The sequence below is a fragment of the Eumetopias jubatus genome, unplaced genomic scaffold (genome assembly GCF_037043125.1).
Source record: "Eumetopias jubatus isolate StellerSeaLion01/CBP00866 unplaced genomic scaffold, mEumJub1_p1.0 scaffold_8, whole genome shotgun sequence".
In the NCBI taxonomy this organism is placed as follows: domain Eukaryota; kingdom Metazoa; phylum Chordata; class Mammalia; order Carnivora; family Otariidae; genus Eumetopias; species Eumetopias jubatus.
The window spans coordinates 104,444,980-104,466,383 of record NW_028274814.1 but is presented as its reverse complement, the minus strand read 5'-3'; the positions used below and the strand labels follow the sequence as shown (position 1 = coordinate 104,466,383).

The following is a 21,404-nucleotide window of genomic DNA, read 5'->3' as shown; positions in this document are numbered from 1 at the left end:
AAACAAATTCATTAATCAAAATAACTTCCCAGAGAAAGCTGTTTAGGGATGATTAATGCCCAGTAGAAACCTTGAAAGGTTTATAAAATTATAGCAACATATCAAAAAATAATATCCAGAAGACTTTGTATGAAATGAAATGTAGTTGGTAAATTCAACTCGGTTGTCTTTCAATTTATGACATGAGATTGCTTGAAGAGTTGATTGATTTTGGTCTGCTGATTTTACAAATGAATTATGTGAGTCTCTAATTTCAGGTACCTTTACTCTTTTCAATAATAAAGAGAAGCAGAAACAAACTAACAACAGGTTTACAATAAAGCACCAAGTACTTACATAAATTCTAGTTAGAAAGTGACCAAGAGTGACATTCAGTAAACCTCCCAGTACCACAGGAGTGGTAATAATGGATCAAGGATAAACATGCCCTGGGCTTTTGTCTACTTTTTGTTTATAGCTAGTGTGATTATGAATAGCCAATTAACCCCTCCCCTAAGTTTGCTAATCTATAAAATGGGTAAAATTATATTATTCTTATTACTATGCAAGGTTACCATAAGCAACCTTGAATGAAATTCTCAAGAAAGAAAATAATATAACTACTTATGATCAAGATGTAATAAAACATCAAATTCATTTCCCTAAGCTATTTCATATCATTTAGAACAGAGGCACTTTAGGGATATAATATAAATAGAGAAGGACCCTTTTCCCTTTTAAGATAACAGAAAGGAATTGAAAATTAATGTCACAACTCTTGTAAATATTATTTAAAATTACTTAACATAATTATGTTTACCTTAACCATATAGGAAACTGTATGGAGTTCTCATTCCATAGACCGAGTTTTTTTCTTTGTCTCTAGGAAGTAACCACTTAAAAAGCCCCCTCAATACTGTAACAATACAAATATTTCTAAATGTTTTTAAATAGTTAATGGCTAGATGAATGAATGAGTCATTCTTGCCTGAGATTTTCATTCCTACTGCAGCCAAGATTTTCATGTCCAGCACGTAGTAACACCTGTGCTCAAAATTGGGATATAAACATGAAAGTACAACTGTAACTTGCTAATTCTTTAAATCTCCTTTTCTAAAAATATTACAACATTTCTTTATATAGAAGGATAACTCTTTAGACTGATCTCTCCACACAGAATTTCTAATCTGAAGGAAAACCAGTTGGACCTTGGAAGGGTGGAGGAAGAGTCCTAGACTAGGACCCCATACTTGTAGATTCACTCCATAATTCAGCAGACTGAGCCCTCGTCTTTTGGTCACTATTCTAGGCACTTGAGGACTGAGTGAGAAAAAAGATAGATAAAAACCTTTTGCACAGGTTACCTCTTGTATAAGTATATATAAAATATATATTGTCCCTAACATGTATTTGTCCTTATGTTTTTATCATATTTGCCAACACACATATTTTCAAAGGCAGAGCAACTTTCCAATCAACTGTGTATTATGAAAATAACACAGCCATTTAAATAGTAAAGCTCCCATTCCACCTTTCTTCTACATTTTATTTTAGAGTTCCTATGTAAACAAAGCCTTGGCCAGTATTGTATAACATAATTCATGGAAGAGATCTGGCATTTTTCCATTTAATTTGACCTTGTGTAGAACCTCAATTGAAGAAATAAATTTAATGACTACGTTGATCAGATTAACAGGTAAGGAAACGCTGCCTACCAAAAAAACAAGTAAAGTGTCACTTCCATTTGATATAACACACTAGTGGAATACCCAAAACTACCCAGTACAGCAAAAAAGAAAAAAAAAAGGTGTGTATATGTGTGTGTGTGTATATATATATTTTTCTACTGTCCCTTATTTAATCGAAGAGAAGACTAAATCTTCTAATTTACAAGATTTCCAATATAACTTAGTAAGTATTGCTCTATGACACAATGCCTTTTTAAATTACAGTTCAAGTAAAGATTAAGTGGTTCTATATTACGCTAAAAATGTATCCCAAACCTGTGTAAGAACAACTGTAAAGCTATCTCTCTCTTTTTTTTCAATGAAAGAAAAAAGGCTTGAGGGATAAAGGAAACGACTCCATTTGTCCTTGTTCTTGTCCTTAGAAAGATACTTGATCTGTTACACCACAAATTCTTATGAGGAAACCAGAGAAGTATGGATTAAATCAAACTCCTTTAATATCGATACCAAATTAACTAAAGAAAATCAAATACACAAGGCAATTATTCATGGCTCAGCATCAATTCTGAGGTGTTGTCCACAGGGATTACCTAAGAATCATTCTCAAGTCAATACATCTATAAATTTTATTAATAAATGAGAAACAGAATAGACATATAAAGGATAAATAATGTTCCAAATGATTTTAAGCTTTCAAATGAAAAAGTATTAGAAAAAATAAAATGGAAACAAATGGTACTGGGGCAAAAAAAAAATACATTAAAATAAATTTTGCCATTATGTAGCGTGCCTGGATGGCTCAGTTGGTTGAGCATATGACCCTTGGTTTCGGCTCAGGTCCCAAACTCAGGGCCATGATCTCAGGGTTGTGAGATCGAGCCCTGTGTTGGGCTCTGTGCTCAGCGGGGAGTCTGCTTATGGTTCTCTCTCTCTCCCTCTGCCCCTCCCCTGGCTCTCTCTCTCTCTCTCAAGTAAATCTTTTTAAAAATAAAATAAAATAAATTTTGCCATTGTCTAGCAAATTAAACTAATGTATTAAATTTTTTTAAAGATTTTATTTGTCGGAGAGAGAGAGAGAGCACAAGCAGAGGAAGCAGCAGGCAGAGGGAGAAGAGGCTCCCTACTGAGCAAAGAGCCCGATGTGGGACTTGATCCCAGGACTCTGGGATCATGACCTGAGCTGAAGGCAGATGCTTAACCAACTGAGCTACCCAGGCATCCCTAATTTATTAAATTTTAATTAAATTAAATTAATTTTGAAAAAAATCTATGGACAAAAGTCATTGAGAACCCTGAAAAGTTGAGTCTCTCAGTGATTTCCCTACAAAAGATTTTTCTATTTGCAGAAAGTAGCAAGTTGAAGGACAAAAGTCTTCACTTCCATAGTCTGTTTATGGAAGAATAAATATGGATTTCAATACTCTGCTTTTAAGAAATTATGTTAACCTTCTTATGAGATATTTGATACTAGTCACAGAAAAGTTATTAGGGGATATTGAAGCAACAAAGTTTTACTTAAGATTTGTTTAACCCCCCATGCAAATAATAAGAAAATGCTGGTGCCTATGTTATATACAATAGCACTGTCTCATTTTACGATAGGCAGCTCCATGACACTTTGTAACACTGGAAATTATTAAATTATCATTGTTTTCCAAAACCATCTCTTCTTCATACCTATGTGGAAATCTGTTCAGTAAAATATTAACGCATACATGGGAATCTTATGAAATGTATAGGAATACTGCCATAACAACATGATGTTGATTTTCATTGATGATCAAAGTAGGCTGTGGACCATAACATCCTTAGCGTTAATGAAATCAGCCCTGTATTACCATAGTAGCATATAACACTGTCTATAAGAGGTCAATTCAAGATTTTTCTATGAATATCTGTAGATTTGTTAGAACACCAGTTGTTCTAACATAACATAATAAAATAAAATTTAATAAAAAAGAACACCAGTTGTTTTAAAAGAACATTAATTTAAAAATTGGTCCTAGTGCAGTTTTGAATAGACTATAGTCTACTTTTAAATACGGAGAAGAAAATAAATTGGGTAGCCTTAATTAGAATACAAAGAACCTTGCTGTATTAATAAATGAAAAAAAATAGTCTAAAATTAAGATCTCAATTTTAACTGAAAGTATATACTTCTAGTACATTATTAGATTGTTCTCATATAGTTTAAAGATCCCCTATTGCAAAGTTTTAATTAGCAGGACTAGGACTAATTAGTGTTATCAGAAGTTGAAAAGCTACTGCATTTGCCAGAGCATTTCACTGAAGCCCTTCCTAAGTCTGAACTACCCCAAGAGAACTCCATGGAGGAAGGTTGGCATGCAGAGATAAGGACCATGCCATTTCTGCCCTTAGTGGAGCCCACCTGCTGCCAGTGGAACCCCCTGAGAGCAACCTGGATATGGTCAGGAGGGTAGTAAGATAAAACTCAGAATAAGTTGCTTATTACATAAGGCAAAGAGAGTCATTTGTTCAAATTAATTTTGTGAGAAAAATAAGCCATGTGAAATATATTGAACAACGTCCTTAAAATTTTATTTATTATTTTGTGAATAAAGAAAAATGCAAAAGTAAAGGGGGATGAACTCTTTAAATAATGTCCAAAATCAACAGCATGACATCATATGTGGCAATATATTACCTATTTCCCTATTTTTGTCAAATGCTAGATATTTCAATAATAGAATAATGACAATAAAACAATAATCTTAGATTGCAGATTCAGTTTAGGGGTGGCAAAACTGGCTTGATTTTAAGGAAGACAAAAATTCTGTATTTATTTAACTGTATAACATAAGAATAAAAATTAGTTGGTCAATCAAGTTGTTTGAGAAAATGCTATTAAAATCAAACTCAAGGACTCTAATCTGATGAGGGCCAGGTCACTCTGCTGTTTTTGGTAGCCATTCATAAAGGCTGTCTAGCTTTCTAAGAAATGCTTAAGAGCATTTATTAGGTGAAGGGGAGATTTAAGGTGTAACAGAACTAAGATTCGTCTGACAGAAATACAATGGAAAAATATTAATATGAAAAAAATGAGAATATTTTTGCTTGTAAGTATACATCTCTTCCTTAATCTGTGTTTGAAATCATATACACATCAGCATTTTCATTTGAAATTGATATAAAACATAATTTTTTCATTCTTTAAACAGCAAAGTACTACCACGGTTTTTTTTTTTTGACGGGGACTACAAAATTCCCTAATAGTTGCTGCCCTCTAATGGTCAAATACTTGAGTGATTTCTCTGATGAACGTATGCAGTTGTATGTGCATGTGTGCACTTGCACACATGTGTGTATTTAATTTACAAGTTACTGTATGCTAGCTATCACACAAAATCTGGAAACTTTTCCAAATGTTAATGTACTTGTAATAAAATTGTGATCTTCTCAAATAATTGCAATCCCTAAGTAAAAATGAAGACATTTTAGCAAGTTTGATGTGGGCCAGGAAAATACGCAGTGAGACAATGAGGGAACATTTTTCAAACATCTATAACTGTGATGTTTAATACATGCAAACAAAAACTTTCTTTAGGAGAGCTATTGTTTTAATTATTTTGGGATGTGCTGGTAAATTTGTATTATGCACCCTCTAGGAATCCTCACTTGCTTAAAATACCCTTTTGTTTACAAACATATTTTGTTAGAGGCATTGCGGATATATGGATTCGCCTAAACATCATTCTGTGAGAAAAATCTATTCTACATTGAACAATGTGAGTCAAACGATGTTAAATGTGTTTGTTTCCTTTGACCTCATGAGGTTTTGCCAGTCTTCACTGTGAGTCACAAACAGACTGATACTACATGTAGTACTTTCTAATCTTGCTTGATCTCCAGTTCCTCTATCAAGCATGCTGCTGGGTTTAATGTTCTGAGGAACACATGTTCGGAATGCATTAGGTAGTAATCTGATAAGGAAATAGCATGAATTAAATAAATATAAACCAAATAGGTTCTAATATAATGTCTAACCAATGCAATAAAATCCACAAGCAGAGTAAAATATCTTATGAACAAACTGAAGAAGATGTTCTAACCTTCTGGAGGCGTGAATACTGAAATATTTGATTTGGGTCCAATGCCTGCACTGGTCTCAGCTGCAACATATACATCATACACCGTAAATGGTGTTAGGTTAGTGAATGCAAACTTAAGGTCTTTCGTGCTATTATCCAAAATCCGACCTGCAGAAACCAAAAGATACCATAGATTATTTTCTCATTAGGCATGCAATCATTCTCACATTTAAGTAGAGAGCCAAGAATAGCAATTAATGTTTGTTATTACAATTTTAAAACATTGTAATTACAATTATTACAAGTTTCAAACATTTACCTTAGTGGTACATTGATATCAGGTTAATTAAAACAATGGAAACAACATGAAAATCTTCTAGTATTCAAAATAATTTATTAAATCATAAAGCCCTATCCAATTACCATGTTATTTTTTGACATTTTTTAAAAAGAAGACATTAGATTTTGGCTAATATTAAAATAGTGACAGTATTTTATACATAAATTTAGTTAATTAAAATGCTAAATATTTTCATTGTCTTCTATAAAAAGACATATTTAGAAAATATTTGTAGTTCAGCTTCTGAGCAAAACTCCTTAAATAGTCCATCATCAAAATTCTTTTAATCCTCAACTTTACCTCTGAATACTTCTTTCTTTCTTTGCTGTAGCTGAAACCTGGCTCTCCCCCAAAAAAACACGGCTTCTGTTCCCTGCGGCCACCCCAAATGATCTAATTTTTCCCACTGTCATCAAGCGATGAGGCCTTCGGGTATAGTATGTGTTCCAACCCACCTCCTTCCTTACCAAAGCTCACAGCTTTCAATCTCATGTCATGGATGGCTTCCGCCAGTCCTCCTTGTTGCTGTGATTGACCTTCTAGGCCCATGGTCACTCGCCCTCATGCTGGATGATTTAGTGCCTGCTTCAATGTCACTGTCTTCCGTGCTACCATCTTAATTTGTGGTGATTTCAGGATCCCTAGACTTGATCCTTAAAACACTCCCAGCTCTCCTCAAATAATCTAATCCACCACCCCATCTCAGCCACTCCCACAGACATCATTATTACCAGTAACTGCGAATCTTCCATGACCTCAATTTTGTGAAACTCTCTCTGACTATTCCTTCTTATCTCCTGTTCACTTATTCTAGAACCCTGAAGCAACAATTCTTTAAGTTCATTGGGATCTCTAATCCGTTGATCTTATTATGAACTATTTTATTCTGCTTGGTTTGGTCCCTCACCACTCGGTTTCCACTCCTTATCCAGCCTCAATGGCACTGTCAATTATAATCACTACATTTACGTAAGCCTTCCATTCCATTGCCCTCCTCTTGTTGAAGGGAGCTGGAGAAAAACACAAATCCACTTTGATTGATATCACTTTATTCAATACAACACCTAAAAGGAGCCCCAAATTTTGCCTAGCCCCATACTCAACTTCCGTGACCCAATCACTCTCTACTCTTCTGGCTGATTTTTTTTCATAGAACCATAGGATCTCAGATTAGGAAAGAATTTTAGAGTTTACTTAATTGACATCCAGCAATAATATTTGAACCCCTCAAAATATCTGACAAGGGGATGTCCAGGTCCTGCTTACTCACAAAGATGGAGAACTTGCTACATTATGAAGTTGCCTATATTATTTTTAGAGAGCTCCAATTATTAGAAATGCATTCATTGTTCTAAGCAGAGATTTGATCTAACTGAAGTCCATTGTTCTTCAGAAATATATTTGCAATTAAGTAAGTCAAGGTCCACCTGTTCAAACATTTGAAGACACGTATGTACTCTAACACTTTTCTTCTTAGGAGTTATCTCATTCTTTCAGCTTCTCCTCAGGTAAATATGGAACATGGACAATGTTTTGCCACCCGTATGTTTATTTATGATTTTAAACAAAAAGTCCAAAGAGTCTCACCTCCCTTATTGCTTTTCTATTATCTGCTTCAATTGTAGGATCTTATAAAAAAAAAAAAGAGCATGGTATTTTTAAGGCGTTTGATAATACTATCATATTTTGCATAATTCTTACTCCAAAATGTAAACACAAAACTGATTGAGACTTACCTGATGGTCCATATAATTCAACTCTGTAACTAAATTTCCCTGTTACTACAGTAGGTGGGTCCCATGAAATTGAAAAGGACTTCCCTGTAATGTTGCCTGTTATACAGTTTTGTGGTGGTCCTTCAGGCACTAAAATGGTTATTAAAAAAAATGAATAAATAATATATACTTAAAATAAATGAGCATCTTATTAAATACACACAATAAAACACAAAGTCAGAAAGAAAATAAAATATCACACTATGAGCAAAGGGTTTTTTAATTTTACAAAAAAGGAAAAATGAACGAATTGAAGAATTTAAATAAGACATGCTGGATCATCAGATGAACTACTTATTTGCAACAGTTACTAATTTAATCTAATGTTGTATATGACTGCACAGGGTGTTTCATTTCATTCCAATATTGTTCCTTGCACAGTTACATTGTCTTGATAACACACTTATATATTGAATTCAACCAGGCCTGGGCATCTGACTTGAAAAACACTCTCCCCCTGGTGGACACAGGTAGAAGGGTCAGGGAATTAACTTGACCTACATTACCTTATTGGCAAAGATCTTCACTTTCTGCATCAATATTTGTATTTGGTTCTGAGAGGAAATTTATAACCTATAGTTAGAAGATTCTAAGGTAACATTGGTAACATATAAAAATAATGACATTTTTGATGTAATGTATGGTGATTAACAATAAAAATTAAAAAAAAAACGGCATGCTCAAAAAAAATAATGACATTTAAAAATAGTCTACTTTTCACAAGTGTGTTCCTACATTTTACTTTCTTTTGATTGAAATGAAATATTCCAAATATTTTTCTCAAGTCAAAGTTCTTGTCTACTAAATTTCACTTTGTAAATGTATAAGAAGTATTGAAGGAGGAAATGGTATGATTCAAAGATGACTATTTAAATCAAGAAAAAACTTCAAACGTAATGTGATGAAATGATAAAAGCTGACAGCTATGTCATCAGAAAAAAAAAATACTGTGCTTTAGGGAAATTACCCTACCAGTAATAATTTCCAGTAACCTCAAAAATTACCAATCACAAATGACTGTCTGATACTACATATTTAATATGGTATTGTGTCAGTAACTACATAAATTTACATGTATATATAATACTATAATCCCATAATTAAATATATAAACACTCATAGCTAGAAATGTGTAGTCTTCAAATTTAGTAGTAATAATATCTAATTATACTCATTGAATCCTAACACCACCACCATAAGGGAGGTACTATTGCTGTCTCCATTTTTCACATAGGGAAACCCAGTGCAAAGAGGAGATAAATAGGTATATTTTTTAAGTACTATTTTTGTCTAATATTGAAATGTGAATCACATATTTCTGCCACTAAGGGTGTTACTTCCACATTTGGTTATAACAGTATCAGTGAGAGGAGGCTGTAGATGATTATAGGATAAAGAGAAGGGCAGAGATGATTAAGAAAAATTGCTCAGATCAAAGAACAATAAAAGCTGTTCATAGGATCATGGTTATTAGCTCAAGAATCCATTCTTTCAAATCTCCTTTCTCTTTTTAGATGTTTATGTTAGTATTGTAAAAGAGTACTGAAATTAAAGATGCTCCAGATGATATGCCCATGATCTATTATTGGGGGGAAATGTTATTGGAAGGGAAAGAAAGTTTTAACAAAAATATCTACATGGAAAAAATGAAAGATTATTATATAACTAATTTAATTCTTTGTTTTTTTGACCTATACAAAAAATGAAACCATACCTGATTCTGGTGTTCTGACAATTGTACTATCAATATAACCTGCTTCAGTTGTAACAGCAGAAACTTCAAAAAGATACGTTGTATAAGGTCTCAAATGTGTCACTACAAAACTGATAGGCTCTTTCCACACAGAGCTTATCTTACTCCTCGCCAACGTGCTTGACGAATATGTCGTACGTGATGGAGGCGTAACTCTACCAAGGGTTGGAGAAGGGCTGGTTGTACTCCATAAAAAAGATTCATTATTCTCCTAGTAAGTAAAATAAATAGCAATAGAAAAATAATGTGGTATCTCTTGATGAACATGAGAAGTGTAATTCATTTATTTTTCCTTTATAGCATAAATATTATTCTTAAATTTATGTGTATGTGTATGATTCATTAAGATTTTAATAGATTATTATCTATTCAAGTTATGGACAAATTTGCTGTAACTTAATTATACCCATTTATGTTTACAGTGTTAGAACAGAATATATTTATTGCTTTTTTTATACCTTCATATTTCTTATGAATAGGACTTCAAAAGGCTTAGAATAAAGGTAAAGCGACAGCAAAATCATTGGTAAGAATTTTTAAAATTCATTTTAAAAGTGCAAGAACCAAAGAGATAAACTATTTTCCCTTTTGTGAAATTTCAAGCATAAGTCACTTTCTCACTGGTACTATCATTTTTTTCCTCATAAATACTCAAATGATAAAGCCAATTGTACATATATGCAAGTATGTATGTTAGTGTGTATATTAAAAATACAGCCTAATTTTAAAAAGAAGGTTTTAAGACTTTTATAACTTACCATATTTAAAACAAAAGTAATATTCTTTGTTTTTCCATCAATAATATCACAAAGATCATCTAGATTATTTTTGGAAAAGCATTATTATGGTACTTCCAGGGATTTCCCATAAATGATTAGAGTCATAAATTCTTCACCAAAAATATGTACAACAAAAACAATCTACTTCCACAAACATAACTTTGACTGTTGCCTTCCCTACTCCTCCTGTCATGTGGAAATATTATCTTTTTTCCAGTGATATTCTATACTTTCCTATTTCAGGTCTTTTTATAAAATATCTTCCACCCAAAATACTCCCCTTACATGATCTGCCCTGTCGTTACACCAAGGCCAATCCAACGTCCATTAACAAATGCTACTCCTTTCATGAAGTCTCTTCAGAGCTCCCTGTGAGATTTTTCTATCTCTTGAATTCTCAAACCCTTACCTTATTCTACCTTGAATACAGTCAATTGTGTATAACATGATACTATAACTGAACACTATAAGGAATGAAACAGCTAATAACCACTGAGGTTAAAAAAGTTTCCAGATACTGGAAACTTCAAGTTATAAGCTCACAACTAAAATTTCTGAGACACAGAAAGTGTCCCATAATACTTACATTACATTCTGGCATTTTCCCAGTCAAAATGTCTTCTACTCTGATGGAGACATCTTTCACTACTGTTCCACTTCTGGCATGTTTCACACTAATCTTGAAGCTGGTAATTTTGCCATTTGGTTGCCGAGGTAAATACCAAATCAGGTTTACTGCCGAATAGTTAAAGGCCTCAACTGTGAGATTCACCACTTTTCCTGGAGCTGGGGAAGAGACAGAGATTGAAGGAAAGGAAAAAACACTGATATAAAATTTAGAATGGCACTTATATAATGTTGAGATGTTATATTTCTCATGTCATATAAAATTAAATATACTCTGTTAGAAAAAAATCTACTTGGGTGAGACTTTTTGAAACATATTTAATTAATTTTACCTAAGATAAAAAACTGGAATTTGAGCCCACAGAGTTGTGTTTAAGAGGGAAATAAGTTTTACTTTAGGATTATTTGTCTAAGGGATCCATTGGTGAACTATTTCAAATAAGTCTGAAAAATATCCAATCAACAGTTATTTGTGAATATACAAACAAATTTGAATAACAAATCCTCTCCTAAAATATTTTGGAATTATGTAGATTGCTTAGATAATGAAGAAGTGGCAAACTGAAACAATTATCCAACCAACGTAAATATCTAGTGTCTAATATAAAGTGAATAGCACCCAACTGGTTGTGGTTATTATATTTTGAGTTTTATACAACCTCAAAATCAACTTTCATCAGAATTCATGATACTTTATTATCAATTATTGATAAACCACAATAACAATCTATATGCTGGGTGTACCTGGGTGGCTCAGTTGGGTGGGGATCTGCCTTCGACTCAGGTCATGATCCCAGGGTCCTAGGATGGAGCCCCATGTAGGGCTCCCTGCTCATCAGGGGAGTCTGCCTCTTACTCTGTCCCTCCCCCCACTTGTGCTCATTCTCTCTCTTTCTTTCTCTTTCTCTTAAATAAATAAAATTTTTTTTAAAAAATCTATATGCTATTTTAGCTGAGATGAGACAAACATGAAGCCAGAATGAAAATTATGCCCACTAATTTCAAGGTAAGTTATGCAAAACTGACAAAGTAGAGCAAGTAATCAAGATCCTTCAGAATATAGAACATGACAAATCACTATTGAGAGAAATAAAAACAAAACAGCATGTCTGTGGTAAAACAAAATAAGTGATAACAGAGGTGCCTACTATTAAGATACTGAATAATTAGAGTTTAAATGCACATTGTAGGGAAGAATACCAAAATATGATTTGTAAATGAAAGCCATATAAGTTACATAAGGTACTTAGGTTGTGGGAAAGAGGTTGTATATGAGTGATATGAGTTAAACCAGAGAAACTAGGAAACTTAAAGACAGCTGCATTTTAATGGGAAAAAATAAAACAATTTGGAAGGATGATTAATCATTAATAATGGATAGAATGATGGATGGAACTTTTTTTCTCCAAGGAAAACTCATCAACGTAATTAATTAAAGCTTAAGAAGGACAATGACAATATAACTGTCTGACACTGAAGATTTAATATTTGAATTTCTTTTGGATGGATAAAATATAATAAAGCAAAATATTAAAATGTTAAATATATGATGCTATGAAATTATGAGTTAAAACTTTTATCATGAATCTCTTTTTAAAACTGAATATATTTGGCATATAACTGTATAAATTTAATGTGTGGGGCGCCTGGGTGGCTCAGTCAGTTAAGCATCAGTCAGTTAAGCGTCTGCCTTCGGCTCAGGTCATGATCCGGGAGTCCTGGGATCGAGTCCCGCATAGGGCTTCCTGCTCAGTGGAGAGTCTGCTTCTCCCTCTGCCCCTCATCCTGCTCATACTCTCTCTCTCAAATAAATAAAATATTTAAAAATAAAATAAAATAAATTTAAGATGTATGAGGTGTGAATTTGATACATTTCCATATTGTATTATGACTGCTATTGTAGTAATATTTAGTATTTCTATCATATTACATAATTATAATATCACATAACTATAATATTGCATTGTTATCTATATTCATTACACTGTGCACCAGATCTATGCTTATTTATTACTTGAGGCAAGTTTGTACCCATAAACAACATCGGTCTTATTCTCCGTCCTCTATCCTCTGGTGACCAACATTTTACTCTCTTCATGAATCCCAATCACTCTTTTAAATTTCTTATTTGTGTAAACTATACAAATCTTTTTAAGTATGCCTGATACACACACACACACACACACACACACACACACAAATTAAATATATACATACAAAAAAACAAATGCAATTTGTTTTCTAAACATTTTCAAATGAGCCTCAATAATAGTCATGGGGAACTACTCAAGTATAGAGAAATTTGAATTTATAAGGTAACCAAAACTTTATTAAATACATGATCTCAAAATATTTAAAAAGTGACCAGAAATATTAAATACATAGAAAGTAATTAAATATGCTGGGGTACCTGGGTGGCTCAGTCAGTTAGTTAAAGCATCTGCCTTCAGCTCAGGTCATGATCCCAGTATCCTGGGATCAGATCGAGCCCTGCTCCTGGGATTGAGCTCCTCTGGAGCCCCCTGTAGAGCCCCCTGTCGGTCTCCCTGCTCAGCAGTCTGCTTCTCCCTCTCTCTCTGCCCCTACCCCTGCTCATGCTGTCTCAGATAAATGAATAAAATATTTTTTAAAAAGAAAGTAATTAAATATGTTAAATAACATTTAGTGAAAAAATGGTATTTTATTAACTTGCTTTAATAATTTTTGTCTCAATTAAATATTTCTGCTTTTATTTTCTGTTTATGACTTCATCATGTCTGAAGAATAATCCTGGCTCTTTTCTGTAGTTGGTAGGTCTTTCCCTACTTTAAATATTCTATTTTCTACTACTGGCCTTTTATGTACCAAAACCCATTATTTGTTGATGTTCATAGAGTGAACTTATCCATCTTGATCCAAGTAAAGGTTTGACACTGTGGTATCAAAAATTTCTGTTTATAAAGTCATTTCATCTTTCAGATAAGTGTCTTCCAACACTTTGAGGATATATCTAGACTAGTGACATGCATAAATTTGTATAGGTATGTGAAGGTGTCTACGACTTTTCAAAGTGTACACTCTGCAAAGTATACATTTATTGAGCCAGAAAGAAACTTCATAAATCCAATATAGAGACTTTTCCTACATTTCTAAAGATCCATCAAGTTGAAAATGGAGGTGCATTCTAAGATCTTAAAGCCAAAATAAATTCTATGTTTACCTGAAATAATGCTGCATGGGAAGTTAAGAAGTTGAGATCTTTGTGCCTGTGGATGCAACATCAACTCAGTATGGCATAAATAGTTAACCTGTATACTCTTCCCAAGAGTATTTTTATTCATGGGAAAAGAAATTCCTTCTGATTTAACAATAAAAAATGCAGCTTATTTATTCCATTGAACTATTCCTTAAATTTGTGTTTTTTATAGCATAAGTAATAAAAAGGGGCACTTGGGTAAAAACTGCAGAACACTGACACAATTAAATTTATATTTACATTATGTTTTTACCTCTTTACATTTACCAAAAAAAAAAAGTCAATATAGGGTCAAGAGAAATTATATAATTATCTGATATGCCCAAAAACACACAATAAATGAGAAGACAAAACTTTTCATGTCATTCAAAAGTTATTCCAATTAACTTCCCTAAAACTTAAAAACATAAGTAATAAATTTTTATTTTATACCCTAATGAATATTTAATTTTCAAATGATAATTTTCCCACTTGAATTTTAGTGGGATTATTTAGTTGTACAAATAATTTGAAAGTCAATATGCTCAAAATCAAAAAGAGTAATTTAAACCTCATAAATCATTAATTTCTAATTTTAAATAAACTCCTGAATTTTCTCTAACTTCTTATGGAATAGAGCATGTTTTCATATGATTCTCTAAAGTCTCAAATAGAAACTAGGCCACAAAGCTTGATGCATGTTTTTTAACATGAGCCATTACATTATCCTCTCTAGATACACAGGGCCCATTTCAGTTTATCCCTTTGGCATAAAGTGGTTCACTGGAAGATTTTTATCTTTTAAATATGTAAAACATTTATAGTTGCAAAAAATTATGGAAATTCTTTTTATAGCAGTTATCAGTAACCTGACATATTACTTAGTAACTCATGTATCTTAGCTCACAAGAATGTAAGTTCCACAGAAAATACCTGTTGTTGAATGGAGATGCCATTATTTATTTAATCATACTGCATTTATTGGTTCTAACTTTTTGCTATTATAAGTAAATAGAGGAATTATTAAATAAATAAAAGCACCTCCAATCACTAACTTATTTTTATCATAAAGCTTATGTTCTACTAGGCTGATATATACAATAAAAAATAAGCAAGTAAATATGTAACATATCAGGCTGGTCCAATGAAGAAAAATAATTTGTTAGGACTAGAGATGGACAGGAGGAAATAGAGGCTATTTTACAAGGTGTAGTTAGGAAAGTAATGTGAGATTTGAATTAACTAGGGGAGAGAGACATGCGGATATTTAGTGAAAGAGTATTCCAGTTAGAGGAAACAGCAAGTGCAAAGGTCCTTTGATGGAAGATAGGTATGGATGGTGTATTTGGAGGGAGGGGAGTATGTCAGAGATGGATCAGAGAGGGAAAAGAACATCCAGAGTGCTATGGACCATGGGAAGGACTTACAGTCTTATTCTAAGTAAGACAGGAGCCCTATTAGGAAGAGAGAAGCAGGGGCACCTGGGGGGCTCAGTCATTAAGCATCTGCCTTCGGCTCAGGTCATGGTCCCAGGGTCATGGGATCGAGCCCCATATTGGGCTCCCTGCTCCGCAGGAAGCCTGCTTCTCACTCTCCCACTCCCCCTGCTTGTGTTCCCTCTCTCACTGTGTCTCTCTCTCTGTCAAATAAATAAATAAAATCTTAAAAAAAAAAAAAGCAAAGAGAGAAGCAATATGGTCTGGCTTATGTTTCAAAAGATGATGTTTCTTATGTGGAGAAAGGGAACTGTAGGCAGGTGAGCTGGAAACAGGAAAACCAGTAAGGAGACTTTCAATTGTTCAGGCAAGAAGTGATAATAGATTAGAGTGATTTGCAATTAGGGTGAGATTCAGGATGCATTCTGATGTAGTGCTGGCACAATTTGCTGGTAGAGTATACTATGAGAGGCGTCAATGGTACATCAGGCTCTTTCCTCTCCACCACTGAAAGAAGGGAGGTATCTTAAATTGGTTTGATAACGACTATATGTTATGGAATAATATAACTATAAAATCTATATTTCCAAAAGTCTAATGTCATAAAAGTGTGTATGATTTGGTATTAACAGGAAAAAGTAGGCTATAAACTTGCATAATTGGCATAAGGCTACTTTCATGAATATATAGTCATAAAGACACATATTCATGGGAGAAAAAAAGGACCAGCCAGGAGTGCACCAAAATGGTAAAAGAGTTTTTATATGACAAGGCCATGGATAATTTTTACTGTCTGTTTCTTATTTTTTCAAAGTTTTTTTTAAGATAACACCTACTGCTTTCATAATCATAGAGAAAAATATATAATTTTAATGAATAACTATTCAAGAAGACTCTAAAAGTAATTGAATGGCCATGCTTTTGAAGATTCTATGGATTTTAACACCATTATCTGGTTTATATGCCTATTTATTTTAAATGACAAAAACTCATAATTAAGTTAAGTTGGAACAAATGATTTAGGCAAATTACCACTTTCTGCAGTTTGGAAAAGAAATGGGTCACTAAACACTCCAATACCAGCGCTGTTTTCAGCCGCAACCTAAAACAGACCAAAAGAATTACGTTCAAACTTTTTACTCTCTAACTAAACAGAATCTGAAATAATAAAATTTTGACTTGTTGATAAGTCAAATGATAAAGACACTTTTCCCTTAATTCCTGCAATACTCCCAAAGTAGAAAGCACACATGTAGCTATTCCTTATTTCCATTATCCCTAAGGGTATATTTGCAGCCTTTTGATTCAACAGATTTCTTCAATTCCTAATGGAAAAATTAATAGTCAAGTTTTATAGTCAATTAGTAGTATTAATAGTAACAGTTATTATTTATGGGCAACTTTTACGTACCAGGAAATCTCCTAGAAATTTTATGTATCTCATTTTATCCACATTATCAAAGCATAAAGTGTTTTGATCAGAATTTTATAGATGAGGAAACTCGTGGAGTGAAGTCAAGTAACTTGCCTGAGTCATACAGGAATTCCAGAATTCCACTGAAGTCATGCTTATTTCTAAAGCTCAACCTCTTTCCATTATTTTCACTTCATGCCAGACACTATGACTATTTCTGTAACAAATACGAAACCATATATATGGTATCTGGCTTTAGAGTTTACAATCTAATCAGTCAAATACATACCAAGAAAACAATTTTAAAAATAAGCTTAATCAGTTAGACTAAGTATTCTGAATTTAAAAGATAGAAAAATTATTTTTGACTCAGATAGCCTAGCCAAATAGACTAGAATAGGCAGAGAAATGTCATTATTGAGATTAAGACTCTTAATGCTCTTCCAAATGCTGTAACTGGCGTCTGAAAACCTTAGTTTAAATAGAACTCCACCAACTCCTAAATGAGTAGTTGTAGGCAATTTACTGGTCCTAGTTTAAGTCACCTTTTCCTTCTCTTTAAAATGCGAATAATGATACATCTATGTCATAGAATTGTTCTAAGGACAAAATGAAATAACACATGTAAAGTACTTTTTTTCCCCAGATTATGTAGATTAGATATCTACATTTGAAGATATCAAGTGTACTGCACAAAATACCCTTTGGAATTCTGCAATGGCTAACATTTATTTGAACAGCGTAAAGGTCACAACAATGATTTATAAAGTGTGGGATTAAAAGAAGAATAAGGGCTTCCCAACAGGCCTGAAATAAGAGAATTCAAAGGAATAAAAATTCAAACTCCATAAAAATAGATCTAAGCAGAACTAGGTTAGCTAAATTACCTTTCTGTCTGTAACAGCTTCTTATCACATTAAAATTTAATCTTTACATATTACCTTCAATGGTATATTTTAACATATAAACTAATCTAAATATGGGCTGTTGACAGAAAATAAGTATACTATGCCATTTTTATGTGTCAGTTAGAAAATGTCTCCTACTCTTTACCCATGTTTCTGCAATGAAATAGCCATCACGAATCTTTCACTTTGACTTTTGCATCAGTAAAAATTTCCTTTTAACTGTTCTCATATGGGGGATCCCTACTATAGGGAAGCTCTAATTCTTACTGTGTGCTTTGCTTTCACAAATAGGCATGCTTCCAATAAGGAAACCCCCACACCAGGCAAATTCTCTCTTTCCCATCATTTCTTACCATCCAGAAAGCCATCTCAGTTATGTCTTATCACATATTTATACAGCTTTTATAGATTTTTTTCTCCATATTCAATTATCTTAAAAGCTCAAAGAACATATCGATGTTATGTTGAAAATAGAAAGGATCAAAAAGATATCTGTATCTTTTACTATACTCTGGAAATATCACAAATATATCTTAATTGTAAACATTTTCATATGGCCTAATTTAGGATTGCTTTTTATATGCTCTTCTTTAATTTCTAAATAAGATGTTTAATTTTGCATATTAAACATTGTAAAGAACTGAAAATTTTTATAAACACAAAAGACACAATAAATGTTCAGGAAACACTTATTGAATGGAACTGAATTGAATTCATTGTTCTCCAAAAAGCTGGCTCAGTAGAAACTTTCATACCATTATTCAAATTTTGATAACAGACACACAAATACAATAGGATTAAGAGAAAAATAACAAAGATAACTTAAAGGTTAATGAAAAAGTAGAATATTTTTACTCTTAAGCCTAAATTATGTAATTTAAACTTGATTTATTATTTGAAAAAGTTGCTGTTAAATGTTTTTAAAATAAATAAATTATATAAATACACCTAAAAATGAAAAGCGATTACAACAGTTGTTCAAATTTTAAGAGCCCAGATGGGCCCTGAGGTCATGACTCAGATGATCATTCTTCAATCACTTGGCTGTGTTCAGGTTTAAATGCTGGTGGGAAAATCTCCTTCACTTTTAAAATTAATACTAAGCATTAATATGAAGTACTTAATACTAAATATTAACAAAATATTACCTTGATTTCATATGTTGTTCCAGGATTAAGATTAGTAAGAAGAACTTCCAGACCGTCTGGCTTTGTTCTAACTTGTGTGTATTCTGTTTGCATCCATGGACAAACTTCCTTATATTTAACAATGTAAGATATAATCCTTCCATTTGGATTAGGTGGTGTATTCCAAGACAGAAGAATCCCGGCAGATCCAACTCTTTCTCCTGCTAGGAAGACTGGAGGCCCTGGTTCTATTTAAAAAAAAAAAAAAAAAAAAAAAAAAGTTATTAAAAGGTCAAACAATTATTGTATTTTCACAATCATAAATAAGAAAGTTTTTACAAATGTAGACTTTTGAAGTTCCCAAAGACTAATGGTATCTCAAATGTGACTTTATCCTCCCTAGAGCTTTGCTACCAAAAGAAAAAAAAAAGATTAAATGCTTTGGGGGATACCAGAAACATTCTTTTATAAGAATGTAAAAAATGGAATGCTACCACATACTACATGCCAAATACACTTTTGATGCCAGATCATTTTTAAGAGAAACTTATTTGTGCAAAGCTTACACATAAAACTAAGAAAGCAGGAACACAGTGTTACAAACTAAATAATTCTTCCTGAGCAAGTATAGTGAGTCCATTTTCATGACTCTGTATTATTTAAATATTACCATTAGCCATCTCTCTGATCCATTTCACAAACAAGTACAATTATCTACTCTCTGAAAGTCAAGAAAGCTAAAAAACCATTAGAACACAGGTCTTAAAGATATCACTTTCTTAAGTTTCCATTTTGCTTTAATTACTAACCTGTTTTCCTGTATATAAGGCACATGGTGCTAATGTAAGTATTTCCATCCAATAGATTTATACTAGCTGCAAATACTTCATTAAAAATACTTCATAAAAAAAGGAAACATATACTCACTTGTTACATTGGTTGTCACTGTTCTACTAACAGGTGAGCTGTATGTTGTAGCAGAAATAGAAGAGATGGTTACATCGTACCTAGTACCAGGAACAGCATTGGAAACATCAACCTAGAACACCAAAAACAAATAATTGCGTTAAAACTCTTTCTGGAAAACAAGAAAGCTAAAACAATAAATCTATCACAACAACAAAATAAAGTAACATCTCACACAATAACTCTGCACTGTTTAAAATATTCCAAGTTCCATATTATTGCAAAATATAATAAATTTGTTCTATCACATAACTATTTATCAAGTAACAGATAATAAAAACTTATAAAACATACTGTGTTATCAAAAACTAAATCAGTATTTCAATCGCTCTAGCTTGTTGTCACAAGAAACAACTATTTAAGAGTCTTAAGAAATCTACAGCCCATTCCTTAACATTCTTAGGAGTATATATGAAATACCTGTGTCTCTGAAGTTCCAATAAAAAGTAAAAGAAAAATGATAAGAAAATCCATCATTATTACATTTTTCAGGCAGTGGAATCACATTGATGGCTCTAGAGAGAAATGTTGCCTGCATTAATGATTTAAAGACAGATCCTCCTGGCAAGTACACAATTAATGAGACTGGATTACTCAATAGCTCTGCCCTTTCTTTGTTAAACTATTCATGAACCCTTGGATGGCTGGCTGTAGGTTCGGGGTAAGACTTAAGAAAAAAAAGGCATAGACGTTGCTAAGGTAACAGTCCACCCATGCTGAAACTCACACTCATCAATTCAGCATCAGTGTTTTTGTCTTCATTTTATGCTTTTAAAAACTCTCAAAGGAGTAAGTGTTCATGGTGAATGATTTTCATAAAGAACTTTCCTATGAGGACCAAATATAAACACAAGTTGGCTCGGCAAGTATGACAATGAAAACTATACCTGATACTCTCCACCTCCAAGATCTTTGATAGTAACAAAGCCACTGTCAGGAACAAGATCCACATGAAACCTTTCCACATGGCCAGAGGGCAGGCTCCAGTACAGAGAAAAGGAATGTGTGGAAATATTGAAGGCTTTAAGTTTCTCGGGTTTTTCTGGTTCTGATATTGAAAAATAGAGGTTTGAAATAGAGTTATTCTCCTAAATATTCAAAGAAAAAATGAAAGTCAATAATCTGTCAGATTTAAATATAACCACATTGTTAAAAAGCACTGAGTCCTTTAAATTATCTCTGGTCACACAATGGTGTTAGGCATCTAAATCTTTAATAGTTACTAGGTTTTTTTTTGTTTTTTTTTTAAAGATTTTATTGATTTATTTGACAGAGAGACAGCGAGAGAGGGAACACAAGCAGGGGGAGTGGGAGAGGGAGAAGCAGGCTTCCCGCGGAGCAGGGAGCCT

General features: G+C 32.9%; 1 protein-coding gene across 1 annotated transcript in view; it reads right to left on the bottom strand.

Moving 5' to 3' along the window:
- The window catches only part of PTPRQ (protein tyrosine phosphatase receptor type Q), a 188,802-nt gene extending 168,270 nt beyond the window's left edge, over positions 1-20,532 (bottom strand). The window contains exons 1-8 of the mRNA XM_028105499.2: positions 20,476-20,532; positions 20,017-20,128; positions 19,111-19,337; positions 16,673-16,742; positions 10,950-11,149; positions 9,546-9,795; positions 7,793-7,921; positions 5,738-5,884 (exon numbers count right to left, since the gene is read on the bottom strand). Coding sequence (XP_027961300.2) covers positions 5,738-5,884; positions 7,793-7,921; positions 9,546-9,795; positions 10,950-11,149; positions 16,673-16,742; positions 19,111-19,337; positions 20,017-20,128; positions 20,476-20,532 — 1,192 coding nt within the window. The remainder of the gene's footprint in view (positions 1-5,737; positions 5,885-7,792; positions 7,922-9,545; positions 9,796-10,949; positions 11,150-16,672; positions 16,743-19,110; positions 19,338-20,016; positions 20,129-20,475) is intronic.
- Between the last annotated feature and the right edge of the window lie 872 nt (positions 20,533-21,404).